Below are 13,638 nucleotides of genomic sequence, written 5' to 3'. Positions count from 1 at the left end.
GGGATTACAGGCATGAGCCTCCATGCCCAGCAGACTGTCTTCTCTTCTTCCAAGGACACCAGTCATTGGGTTTAAGGCTCACTTTGAATTCAGTATGAGCTCATCTCAAGAGCCTTAACTAATTACTAATTGTTTGACTAAACTACAAAGACCCAAGTAAGGTCATATCCTGAGGTTCCAGGTAGACAAAAATCTGGGGACATTATTCAACCTCCTGTAGGAGCCTAGTACTTATTTCAGGACCAACTTGAAGTGTGAATTTGGTCAAGCTCCATAGCCTCTGTCTAGCTCAACTATTTCCTCCCCTATCAAATGGGAGACAACGGTATCTGTCTCGTCTGTGGTCTGATCGAGGGACTAGGGAGACCAGGGAGTGAAACGCTTGGAAAAGTTGAAGGGATGATATAGGCAAATGGTCAAAAGGTTGATGGGCACTGATGCTGCCCATGTCCCCGCCTGCCCCTGCCCTAACTCTCATTCCCAAACCGCGCCTCCCTGCAGACTGTCCCTCCTCAGGGGCCACAGTCTCTGCTGCTCGCAAACCATCTCCTTGCTTCCTACAGACCCTGGACTCACTCAGGCACCAGAGGCAGAACACGTGTGAGTTCATTTCGACAAGGGTCCTCTCTAAAGCCTGGTTTCCATGAAGCCTAGCCTGGGTTCTTTTGTGCTTTTAGCATGGGAATCCAGGCTAATTTTCACACATGATGGAAAACTGTCTAGTTCCTTTTTCCTTCCACAGCCTGGCACTTAGCCAGGCCAGGGAGCCAAGGGTAACTGAGCTCTGCGTAGACACCAGCAGCCCAGGCCTCCTAAGCTGAACCCCTCCATCCACAGCTCCCCCTTCTGTCTAAGCTGGTGCTTGTTCACCCCCAACCCAGGCTGACCACCACAGCCAAGTGGCACAGAGCTTTCTCTCCTCTCTCCCCTTCTCCCAAGACCCTGCTTCGGGACGGCAAGCGGGAGAGCATTGTCAGCACTCTCTTCATCTCCCCTGGCGATGTGGAGAATGGCCAGAGCATCGTGTGTCGTGCCACCAACAAAGCCATCCCCGGAGGAAAGGAGACTTCCGTCACCATTGATATCCAGCGTGAGTACCCATTCCCCCAGCCCAGCCCTGCCAGGCCCAAGGTGAAACACCCAGCAACCCTGCCCATAGCCCAGCCCATCTAACGGCAGGAAATGGGTCAGACAGCTCTGTGGATCGGCCCGCTTGTAGGTACAGGCAGGAAGGACCATCTTGGCTTCCTTATTGTCAAGGGATACAACTTCATGGGATACAACTTCATAGATGAGGGTCCTTTGCAAAGGACGTCTTCAGGCCACATTTCAACATCTGTATAAGGTGGAACTTTCACACCAGTAAATACTGTCAGCTGCTGCCCCTGCTGGCCCCTCTGTTGGGGAGGAAGTCTGAGTGGAGAGCTGAGGGTCAGATGTGGGGATTTGAGGGGTCCTCAGGCTCCAGAATGGGTGAGCAGTGCTATGATCTGGGGAGGGTGCACCAGCCACTCTCAAGGAAGGGTCGATTGAGGATGCAAGAGGAAGGAAATCTACATCCATTATCTCATTCAATCTTTTTGTTTTTCTTTTGTTTAATCTTTTTGTTTTCCTTTTGAGACAGAGTCTCCCTCTGTTGCCCAGGCTGGCATGCAGTGGTGCAATCTCAGCTCACTGCAACCTCTGCTGCCCAGGGTCAAGCAATTCTCCCGCCTCAGCCTCCTGAGTAGCTGGGATTACAGGCATGCACCACTACGGCCAGCTAATTTTTATATTTTTAGTAGAGATGGGGTTTCGCCATGTTGGCCAGGCTGGTCTTGAACTCCTGACCTCAAGTGATCTGCCTGCCTTGGCTTCCCAAAGTGCTGGGATTACAGGTGTGAGCCACTGTGCACAGCCTTATTTAATCTTTACAACAACTGTTTGGAGAAGGTGTGACTGTGATCCCTACCGTGGGAAACTGAGGAACCAAAAGGGTGATTAACTTGCCCAAGGCCACTTAGGTTTCAAATGCAGGCAGCATAGCTTTCCAGAGCCCACCCTGGTGACGTCCTCTCCATGCTCCCGCACAGCCAGCCTTCAGTGCACCGTGTTGGGATTAATATTGGCAATCATGACACTTCAAGGCTCCACCAGCATCGCATCCCAAAACTACCTAACAAAGACTCCTAAAGTCTCCCTAAGGTGCCTGTCAGCCCCAGAACCAAGAAGAGCTCAGCAAGTTGTTCCAGTGGCCTTCCTGGGTTAGTCCTGGATTCGGTGGGTTTAAGGGTCAGGACTCAAAAGCGGACTTCTCTCCTCTGAGATTCCCTCCCTGCCGCCCAGCATAATACTACCGCACGCTGGTGGCTGCTTCTGTCCTGGGCTCTAAGTTACAAGGCTGGCGCTGCAGGCTGCCGTTCAAGTCCTCCTTAGCCTTTTACTCATTTTAAAGCAAGGGCATTTAAAAACACTTCCTACCAGCCCTGATTCATCTAAGGCTTCTGGATTCTGGCCTCCGTGTGGCTCTCCAGGGACCTGGAGTCCAGAGATGGGGTCTTAGGATGCTGAGAGCTCATCTCGACAGCCAGAGAGCAGAAGTTCCCACCCAGTGTCAAGAATCCTGACAGACACTATTCAGATTCCACAGGGCAGAAGAAATGGTTAAAAACCTCAGGCAGGCTCAAGACACCCAGACACAAAGGCTGAGTTCTTGGAGTGGGGCAGTGGGGTTGGGTGGGGAGGGGGACTTTATCTTCACTCTTCTGCCATCAGCTATTAACAAATGTCTCTGTCCCCCACCACCACCCCTGACACACCCCTCCCCAAGGAGTCTTCTTGGAGTCCTCATTCACAAGGAGCCAGAGCAGCAGAGGTCCAGCCAAGCTTAGAGCTAGGGTGATGGCGGGAGGCCCCAAGACACAAAATGCAAGGAGGCCTCCCTCTGAGACCAGCCCTGAAAGTGAGGCAAGGCCTCCTTAACCTTTGACCCTGGGCTCTTCCCTCTCCTGGCCCTGGCCTGGGTCCTGGCTCTGAGCACCACCTCCTCCTGCATGGTGAGCAGCCCGCATGGAGCAGTAAGCCCCGTTGCTGGAAGAGGTGAGATGCTGCGAGGCCAGGCAGTCCAGTGTCCAGGATGGCTCCGCCACCCATAAGCGGGCTGGGCCCACATCTGTCACATCACTCCTGGGGACTCTGGTTCCTTGCCTGATTTAACCAAATGACATCCAAGGGCCCTTCTTGCCCTAGGACAGGCCACAGATCAGAGCTCTCTGTTCAGACTCAATCCAAATCAGGAAAGGGAGAGGGCAAGAGACACAGAGCATCCAAGCCTCCTACTCCCAGGCTGCCATTTGATTTTCAGCCACCACAGCCCCCTACTCTCCTTCCCCAGCTGGTCCCCAACCTGGTCAGAAGGCCTATACAAAAGGCCACACTTGGACAAAAGTGACAATCTAGCTGGCCCCCTGCGACAGCTGCATAGGTCCTGGCAGCGAGAGGTGGGAAGAAGCCGTGTTTCCTGCTCCAGGCCACCATCCATCGCCCCAGGAGAACCTCTCCAGGCAATGGGAAAGTCACCATCCTAACCACAGCCCGTTCTACACTCATGCCCATAGAGGATCGTTTACCAGGCTGCACGTGTCAGTCTGCACCTGGGGGAAAACACTGGGCCTTGCCAGGTCTCTGGACAATTTCTGGCTTCCTTTCCAAAGACATCTCAGCCACCTTAGGTGGCATCAGAATGAGGTCAGAGGGACACCTGGAGCCCAGCGGCCCAGTTTCCCAGATCAGCCTCATCCAAGGCAGTACTGGGTAGTGATGAAGGCCACAGCATTCTTCCTGCTTTGAAGTCTGGCTCCGCCACTTACTGAGTGGCACTGACCTGGTTAATTAACCTCTTTGTGCCCGGTTTCCTCGTCTGTACATGGAGGTGGTCATGCACCTCCTAAGGCTGCAGTGAGGATTAAATGAAATCCTTCCTGTCAAGCCCCTAGCGCGGTATCTGACACGTTGTGAGTGCCCCACACCTGTCACCTGCTGTCAGGATGCAGACCCACCCATAGGTGAGTGGCGCCCTCCTCAGGTGTCCCCACAGTCCTAACAGGCAAGGGATCGCCATCTGTTTGTCCCAGCACCCACCTCCCCTAACCTGAAGGTGCTTATCGTTCTTGCCAAGCAAAGCGCACATTCTCCACCCCTCCCTCCCCACTTCCCCCTCCTCCTGCTCCTGCTCCTCCTCCCTTTACTCATTTGTTCATTGGGTCAGCTTCCAACTGTTTACTAAGGGCACCACGGGCTGCCTCAGAGCTGCCTTTGCAAACCTGCTCATTTTCTCAGTCAACCAAGAAGCATCCAAACTCAGCAAAAGCACATTTGTTGTTTGTTTCTCTTGGTCTTCGTATGTTACCCAACGGAAGACAAAGCCCTCAGATTGAGTAATGGGAGAGAAAGCTTAACACCCCCAAAGCCTCACCACATCTGGACTCTGTGTCCAGCTGCCAAGTTTCAAATGAATGTGCTATGAAATCACTGAGTCATTAAGTTTCTCTCTTTTCCCACCCTCTCCTCCATGTAATACTTCCCCTGAAAACACACACACGCACGCACACGCACACGGGCGGATGGAAACACTAACAGACTCTCAGCTGTAACATCTGTTCAATGTGATCTCAGTTCCACCAGCTACATCAAAGCTGCCCTCCCGCAAGTTACACTGCCGACATCACAAGTGGGATTAAAATCATGTTTAATAGTTGGATATGGCATAAACTATTTATACCTCTGGAGCTTGGCAGACTCCTGAAAATTTATATTCTGTGTACCAGAAGTGGAGAGAGAAGCTTGGGCACCTCTGGTCTTGGGGTGGAGGTGCAGATAAGGCCAGTGAGTGTGGAACCCTTGTGGGTGGCTTCAGGGCAGGTGATCACCACGGACGATGCCGTGGAAGCTGGGGGAGTGCAGGAGAGAGGGAGGCCTCACGGGTAAACTGATCATGGCAGGAGTGTGACGGGGCATCTGGCAGCAAGAAAGTCCTACAGCAGGTGCATGACCTGCCTCTCTGCCTCTCAGATCTCATCACTTTAGAGAGGACCCCCAGGTGAGGGAAGGGCCTCCTGGAACAGTGCCCCAAGATCTGTGGCAGGTCCCTCAAGTCTATGGGACTGGCACTCACCACCTCAAACCAGACGTGGTGTGGGTACTCCACCTCCCAGCATTGGCCTTCATAATGCGAGGGCACGGGCTGGCCGTGTGTTTGGATCCAGGTGGCAATTCCCGAGCTACTCTGCCTCAGCGCTGCTCCTCCAGCCCACAGCGAGATGCAAGCTCCTCTCTGGGTGCCCATCTTCTCTAGATAGGGTCCCACGGATGCCCAGCTTAGCCAGCCAGCCCGGCATGGAAAGAGGGCTGGGACTCCTGATTCAGCCTTGCCCTGGAAGCTAGGGTTCAGCTTCGGGAGAAGCTGTGGGGCTCTGGGGTTGGGAGACGAGTTCTCATGGCTATTCCTTGTCACCCCATCTTTGTGACCACCTGAATTATGCCTTAAAACTGGGATTGAGATCATGAAATACCCACCACTTCCCTTGTAATTCTCCACAAAAGGCAGGCCAGCCGGCTGCACCAGGAGTAGATGTTTCCCGGATTTTTGGTCCCCCAACCAGAACTGGGGAAAATGTGGGAGAACAGACTCCCCGGCACAGTCGGCCACCTGCTACTCAAGAAACAGAGTTCTCTCCTTAGTGCCTGCAGATACCAGCACAGCCCCTGGGGCCATTTCCCAGGACAGCTCCTGCACCTGGCACTAGGCAGGAAGACAGGGTCCTCTTGGGCACCAGAAGAAAGAGGGCGGCTGAGCAGTTATATGATTCCAACTGCAGGGTAGGGCCAGCTCAGTCTGCAGCTGAAAGGCTGAGGGTATGATGACTCTCTGAGGGTCTCAGGACCCCACCATAGTCCCAGCCAGCACCCAGGCCAACTGGGCTGGGTGGGGCTTTGCTCCCTTTATGGTGCCCCCATGGGGACCCAGAGAGACCAGCATTTTTCCTCATTGCCTCTGAGACACTGGCTTCTTTACTTCTTTTTCTGGAAATGAGCTGGGACCTCTCAAAGTCCCCATGACTTTCCAGCAATTTGCTCTGCTTGTTGGTGGGGACTGACCCAGAAGATGTGGCCCACGGCCCAGCCTGTCCATGGGCACCAGGTCCCGGGCTGCCCACTCAACTCAGCCAGATCTCTGGGCTGTCAAAGGGAAGAAGGATGGGAACTGGCTCAACATCTCCCCTCCCTCCAAGTCTGGATGTCCCGGGGATACGTAGGCCAAGGGCCACCAGGATCCCAGCAGCGGGAGTAACAGCAGCCTCTGGAGACGGTCCGGAGCCAGTTGCCCCTGAGCCAGGCAGTGGAAGCCATTCCCACCTCAGTCTCTCTGTGGCAGCCCCTCAAGCTGTTTCCCTCTTTCCATCCTGCAGGCTGCTCCTCCCTCGTGTCTCTTTTTCTCGTTCTTTGACTGGGTCTTTCTCTCCAACACCCTGTCATTGTCGGGCCCTGCGTGCCGGGTCTTCATGGTCTTTCCTGCTTTTGCTCTGAAATCCTTGTCTGATTCTGAGTCTCTGTGAACAGGTCAGTCTCTCCATCTCGCTGTCACTCTGCCCTCTGCTTCTCTAGGTGTCTTTTTCTCACTCTTTCTCTGCACTCTCAGTTTCTGTGTCTTTCTATCTCTCTGCCTGTGTCTCGCTCTGTCCCTGTCACTTCTTTATCTCTGTCTCTCTCTCTCTACACATGCACACATACACATAGACACACACATACACACGTACACACATGCATGCACACATACACATGCACACAGCACACACACATGCACACACCTACACACACGTGCACATATATATGCACACACATGCACACTCATACATGCACACACATACACACATGCATCCACCTGCACACATGCATGCACATACATGTACACACACCACATGCACACAGGCACACACATACATACAGACACACACATGCATGCACACACCCTTACATACACACATGCACATACACATTATACACATGCACACACACATGCACACACATACATGCACACATACACACACATGCGTGCACACACACCCCTAAAATCTCTCTTCCTCTGTGGTCTCCGTGTCTCTACTCTGGGTACTTGCCGTCGGCCTCCGATCCCTTCTGTACAGGTCTCTCTGTGTGTCTCCGTGTCTCTGGTTCCTGTCCCCCTGACTCTTTCTCTCTTTGACTTTCTGTCTCCTCCCCCTCCTGCCATTTAGCACTTCAGAGCCTGGCTTCTTATCCTGTCAAACGAGAAAGCCAGCCCCGGCCTGGGGAGCTGAGGCCTGGCACCACCAGCCAGGACTGAGCCGAGATGATTAGGCTGATGAAAGGGTGTAAATGCCGCTTTCAAGTTAACAAATGCCCCAGAACCTTTACGGAAAAGAGATAATAAACGGACATTTCAAAGACAAAGTCAGCACTGAAGTGAGGCTGAGTGTCCACGTGCCCCTCTCTGCCCTGCACTTCTCTTCCCACCTCTCCTTCCTGGAGTATTTTGTTCTGCCCAAAAGTTGGAGGATGGGCAACCCCTAGGCTCAAGCCTGAGGCTTCCTGGCTCTGGGTTTGCATCAACACCAGGCCCCAAGTCCACGATGGCCGGGGTGGGGGTGGGGGGTGTCCTGATCCCACATCCAGGACTGTCTGAAGCAGGCACCTCCCATGGCGCCCCCAACTTCCTGGAGACCACCAGGGCAGTGGCTGCTCTTAGGGTCCCTGAGTGGTGGAGTCTCTGGCTCTACCCTCCATGTCACCTGGGGTCTCCCTGTCCCCATTCTTTCTCGGGTCCACAAGCGACTCTCCTCTCCCTGCAGACCCCCCGCTGGTCAACCTCTCCGTGGAGCCACAGCCAGTGCTGGAGGACAACATCGTCACTTTCCACTGCTCTGCAAAGGCCAACCCAGCTGTCACCCAGTACAGGTGAGAATCACTGCTGAGGAGGCCTGGCCTGGCCAGTGGCCCCCACCCCCATGCCTCTCACATATGTCACTTAGGATTCTCAGCATGGCCGCAGCGTGAGCCTAGTCCACAGCTGATGTTCAGTAGCCTTCTCCCCTTCCCCTCACGCCCACTGCCTGCTGGCCAGGTGGGCCCTTCCCCTCCTTTGTGTGTGCACGCGCCCTCTTCCACTGGAGGCAACAGAACTCACACCTTCTGCTTGAATAGCCTGCTTATCCCACACGCCTAACACGGGGAAAAAAAGGCTCAGGAAAAACATTCAGAACCACCAGGAGAAGCAGCAAGATGAGAACCTGCCTCCTAGCCTCGTGCCCATCACACAGGGTCAGCTGGCAGGTCAGGATGTCTGGGCCCCGGGCCGGTCCAGTGGGCACCCAAGATCGCACACACTCATGGGCCCTGTGTGTCCCTTGCTCATCACATGGATAAAAGCATCACTGTTTTTTACTTGTTTCTGCCTTGTGACAGCGCTTCTTAAAGGCAGGAACCGCAATTTAGTCGTTGATGGCTCTCAGCATGTAGCACAGCACATGGCATAAACCAGGTACTCCGTAAATGTGTCTGACTGATCCAATAAACACACAGGGCTGCTCCTCTGGGCACTTTTCTGCCTGGGCACAGTCACTGCACAAGACTCCAGGAGACTAAGCAACCTTGGAGGCACTCAAGGGCAGACTCACCTCCTTTTAAATGCCTCGTGGAACTCACCATGGGCCTGACTCAGCCCAGCCGCTGTCCACCAGCCCAGGCTTGGAGGTGGAGCCCAGGGTGTCACCTCTGCCACTGATCTGGGTCGTGAAGCTACAGCATCTGCAGGGCCAAGGATGCTAATGGCCTCAGCCTAGGAAATAAGCCGGCCTGGGGGAGTGGAGAACAGGGAAGACAAGAGGCAGTGTGGCCCCAGCAGGCAGAATGGAAGGAAATGGGCCACAGTGACAGCCAGCGATTCAGGCTGAGCATGAGGAGGAGCTCCCTGCAGAGTGCATAATTAAGCGGCACTGGAGTCAGAAATCCAGGCAGAGCACAGAGGCCCTATCCCCAAGGGAATATTAAAATAGGATGAACCCATCGGTCCTGTCCAATTGAACCATTTGCTGGACTAGAGTCAGAAGAAAGATCAGAGGACCTTCAGGGTGCCTTCTGAGCCCAGGACTCTGGGCTCCCAGAATCTTGGGGTCCAGCCAGGTCTAGGGGGAAAGTCTGGTTTGGCTGGGGTCTGGCATCTATTCAGAAGCCACTGAAGATGCAGGAGAGGAGCCCGATGAGACTCCCTGCCCCTGGGCCTCCACATTGCACCTGTCAGGCCTGGGTTTCTCCATACAAGCTCAGCTTCTCTCCTTTGTCTGCTCCCAGGTCTCTGATCCTGGTCACTAAACACCAAGTACAACATGCCCAAAAATACCTGCGATGCTGGTTTCCCAGAGCAGCCCTTCACACCCGCAGACCACACAGCAAGCACCCCTATTCGCCCTCACAGCTACCCTTAGAATGCCTGTTGGATCCCAGAGACCAAGGCACTCAACTTTCACCTTTCATTTCCCCTCACTGCCAGGCTCCGGTCACCTGGGGACCTAGTGATGGGTGGGCTGGGCAGACAGAGGGCTGCATGCCCTGGGACCTGGCCCCTCCCACCCCAGGCCTGTCTCCCCCACCCACACCAGCCTACTTTAAGCAAACACCCAGGAAACAAAGTGCTGGGCCTGATTCCAGGGTCACCAACCTCAAAAAAAAACAGAACAGCAGTGATAGGAGGGAGAAGAAGGTGTGAGGAGAGGAGAGGTCACCACGAAGCACATGTGAGAAAATGTTAACAGGTAAATCCAGGCAACGGGACTACTCTTGCAACTTCTCTGTAATTCCAAAGTTGGTTTTTTGCAAGCTAAAAAATTCATAAATAAACACAAAGAGAACATGCAGGCTTCCCTAGGCTACAGGTGGCCTGTGGGTCCTCCCTTTCATCCTCTCCTGGAGCTCACAGTATCACAGTCAGCCCCTCCTGTGCCAAGCAGGAGCTGGGAGGGCAGGGCGCCCTGCAGAGACTCACTGGTTCTTACTGGTCACCTTCCCTCATGGCCTTCTGATTAGCAAAAAGCCCTGAAAACACCTCACTGCAGGGTCATCTCCCTCCAGGACTCCAGAGGCTTTCAGGGAGCGCTTCCAGCCCCCAGGTTAATGCGAGAGAGCTGGGGTGGCCTGGGAAGAGAGGAGGCAGAGAGGCCACAGAGATGGGAGGCAGTGTGCGCCTGCACCCACCCACACTCATTCAGCCCCTTCACTCCAGCGGGGTCTCACCAAGCAGCCAGGTGTTCAGATGCAATGTTGGGATCCAAGAAGAAAAGCCGGAAGCAAATCTCATCACATAAGTACATTGATTTTTCCCAACTAACTGACAAGATTACAGGAATATTTGTTTCTTTACTTCCGTTCATCTTGATAGCTTCCTCTCTGCTCTCGCTAAGAGGCTGTCATCTTTGAAACTAGCAATAACGCCCTCCTCCATCCCAGCACCCGGAAAGGAGGCCTGGGTGGCATGGAGGTGTCACCGCAGGTGATCCTAGGGACCAGCAGTCCAAAGTGCTTTGGGACCCTTTCCTCTGAGGGTCTCTCTGTGTTCTCAGCAGATAGCAGGACATGGCACCCCCACCCGCGATGAAACTTGGGCTGTTTGAGGACAACCTGGTGGCTGTGACATGCTGGGCCCTGATTCTGTGATATAAATAATTAATCCTCTTACATTTGTTCAGACCAAATTAGACATTGATTGGGAGAGGCTTAAGCTGACTGCATTTCAGAGGGGTTGGGAGAGGTGGGGAAGCAACAGTGAATCAGGGGGAGGTGGGTGGGGAGAGGGAAGGAGACAAAGAGGAAGGACAGGGAAGAAGAAACCGCACCAAAATCAGGAGAGGCGTGAAGAGGGCGCAGAGGGACTCGCTCTTTGGCTCTTGGCCTCGATCCTTGGGCAGCTGCTTGGATGCAGTGGTTTGAGCCTCTGTATTTTTGGCAGGGACCCCTCGATTGTTTTTCAGAGCACGAGGGGAAGACCAGCTGGGAGAGATGTGAGCCGGGGGCTCTATCAGGTCCAGAGCCACCTCCCCAAAAGGCCTGGCTTGGGCTCCTGGGGACCCAGCCCCCACAGCAAACCAAGCCTTTCTTCTCCCACTCGCTCACCCTGAGAGGAGAGGACAGGGTGGGAGGGGAAACTCGGAGCCTGGAGCCAGCAGCAGTTCGGCTGATAATTCGGCGCCAAGCAGGTGGGGCTTCCACCCTCCGTGGTGCTCCTGGTGAGAGGCCCTGGAAGAAGAGGAGGGAGCTGCATCTTCTCTAGGAAGACCTGAGGAAGAAGCATGCTTGGCCTTGTCACCTGGGCCCAAACCCTCCAGCCCCAACCCAGCACTCAGGACTGTGAGTGGCCAGGCCTCCCTGCCCTCCCAGCCCAGCCAGCTCCTCACCTGGCCTTCCGCTGCACCCACCACCTGGCCCCTCGCCTCAGCAGGGTGGAAGGAACTGGGGGACTGGACACACTTCTGGAACTGAATTCATTTGCCGCAGGCAGGGGCCAGCCTGACTATTAAGTCTGGTCATTAAATTAAAGTTAGAAATTGAAACAACTCATGAATAACTCATAATGGTTTGTTGGGAAGCTCCTTAAGCTCTCAGGGAGCTATGGTTTGTTCCGTTGTTAAACTATAATTGTTATTATTAATTGTGTTCTTAATAATTACCCAATATTAATTTGCAATAACAACTGCATGGTGCCAGCCTAGGTGTTCTGTGTGATGCCAAGAAGCAGCTGTCTCTTGGGGCTGGATGGGCTAGACGGAGGCAAGAAGCTAATGGAGGGAAGGGCAAGATACAGCATCTGTGATGCCAGGAAAGGCTCCAGGAATGAGAGAAAGGGGAGGGAAGGCAGGGGAGCGGAGACACTGCAGGTCCAGGGACCAGTGACTGTGGGGTGACGCTCTGAAGGCAAGGAGCCTCTGCAGATCTGGAAAGACAAACTCCCGAAGGACACTTCAACTGCAGTGGGAGGAGCCTGAAGAGATGTTCCCGTGGTTTCAAAAAGAGTGTTTTCCAGAATAGAATTAAACCAGGGAGATGGAGAACTCTCACTCCCTAGAGATCTTTAAGGAATCCCCCAACTGCACAGGCTTATGTGCATGTACACGCTTATACATGCACACACATACACATGCACATGCTCACACATCCACATGCTCACACATGCACACACGCATCCACACACACATGCACACACATACACACCCACACACTCACATGCACACACTCACACATGCACACACTCACACATCCACACACATGCACACACATACACATCCACACGCTCACACATGCACACACTCACACATCCACACACGCATGCACACACATATACATACACATTCATACATCCACACACATACACATGCACACACATACACATGCTCACACGTCCACATGCTAATGTCAGTCTCACACGTCCACACATACACATCCACACATTCACACATCCACACACACATGCACACGCTCACACATCCACACACACATCCACACACATGCACACGCTCACACGTGCACACTCGTGCATGAACACGTTCACACGCACATGCTCACGCATCCACAGGCTCACATGTGCACACGCTCATATGTGCAGACACACACATCCACACAGTCACTCATGTACATACACACATGCACAAGCTCACACATGCACACGGTCATGCATGCACACACATCCACACACACATGTGCACAAGCTCACACATCCACACGGTCATGCATGCACATGCTCGCACATGCACACACTCACACATGCACACATTCACACACTCACATGGACACATACATGCACACACTCAAATGTGGACACAGTCACGTGGACACACATGCACATGCACACACATGGACATACATGCACACACATGCACACATGCACACACACATCCACACATGCGCACATGCACACATTACCATGAATTCACATGCACACACATACATAACACATACACCCCTGTGGGGCTCTGGTGCTGCCTGCACACAGCAGGCTGCGGGGTCACTGGTCCAACACAGGTATCACTGCCCCAGAACCAGATCCAAACCAAGGCAGAGGTCTCTTGTCCTCCTGTGGTGTGGTACCAATTGGCTGACAAAAGAACCTTCCAACTCAGCTCCCCTCACCAAACCAGTGCTGATGGAGCCACTGCCTCAGAGGAGCAAAGCCAGGCTGCAAGGGCAGAGCTCAGGCAGGAAGAAGAGCATGCGCCACCCAGGGAAACTGTGAGGACTTTGTGGGGTGAGGAGGCACCGTGTAGTACCCCATGGAGGCAGGAGGCAGAACAGGACAGGAGAGCTGCCAGCTGGTCCAGAGGAAAGAGGGAGCAGCAGGCCCACTTGCTCATGCCACTCCTCGTGATGGGTATTAGTATTCCCCTGTCTGGATGGGAGATGGAGCCCCTACCTCTCCTGCAGCTTCTCGCCTTGTCAGTGTGTGTGTGTGTATGTGTGTGTGTGTGTGTGTGTGTGCGCTCATGAACATGAAAGAGCATGCACCATTTGACTCTGGCCTCTGAGGTCATGAACTTGACCTTCTTTTCCAATGGGGCCCATGATGCAGGTCAGATCAGGACA

General features: G+C 53.8%; 1 protein-coding gene across 5 annotated transcripts in view; it reads left to right on the top strand.

Annotated features, from left to right (window-relative positions):
- The window catches only part of KIRREL3 (kirre like nephrin family adhesion molecule 3), a 565,070-nt gene that overhangs the window by 525,393 nt on the left and 26,039 nt on the right, over positions 1-13,638 (top strand). For all 5 annotated transcript variants that reach the window (XM_035265039.3, XM_035265035.3, XM_054241711.2 and 2 more), the window contains exons 6-7: positions 940-1,090; positions 7,866-7,971. In XM_035265039.3, the coding sequence (XP_035120930.3) occupies positions 940-1,090; positions 7,866-7,971 (257 nt within the window). The remainder of the gene's footprint in view (positions 1-939; positions 1,091-7,865; positions 7,972-13,638) is intronic.

This window comes from Callithrix jacchus, chromosome 10 (assembly GCF_049354715.1).
Source record: "Callithrix jacchus isolate 240 chromosome 10, calJac240_pri, whole genome shotgun sequence".
Taxonomy (NCBI): Eukaryota; Metazoa; Chordata; class Mammalia; order Primates; family Cebidae; genus Callithrix; species Callithrix jacchus.
This window is presented reverse-complemented; position numbering and strand designations above follow the sequence as displayed.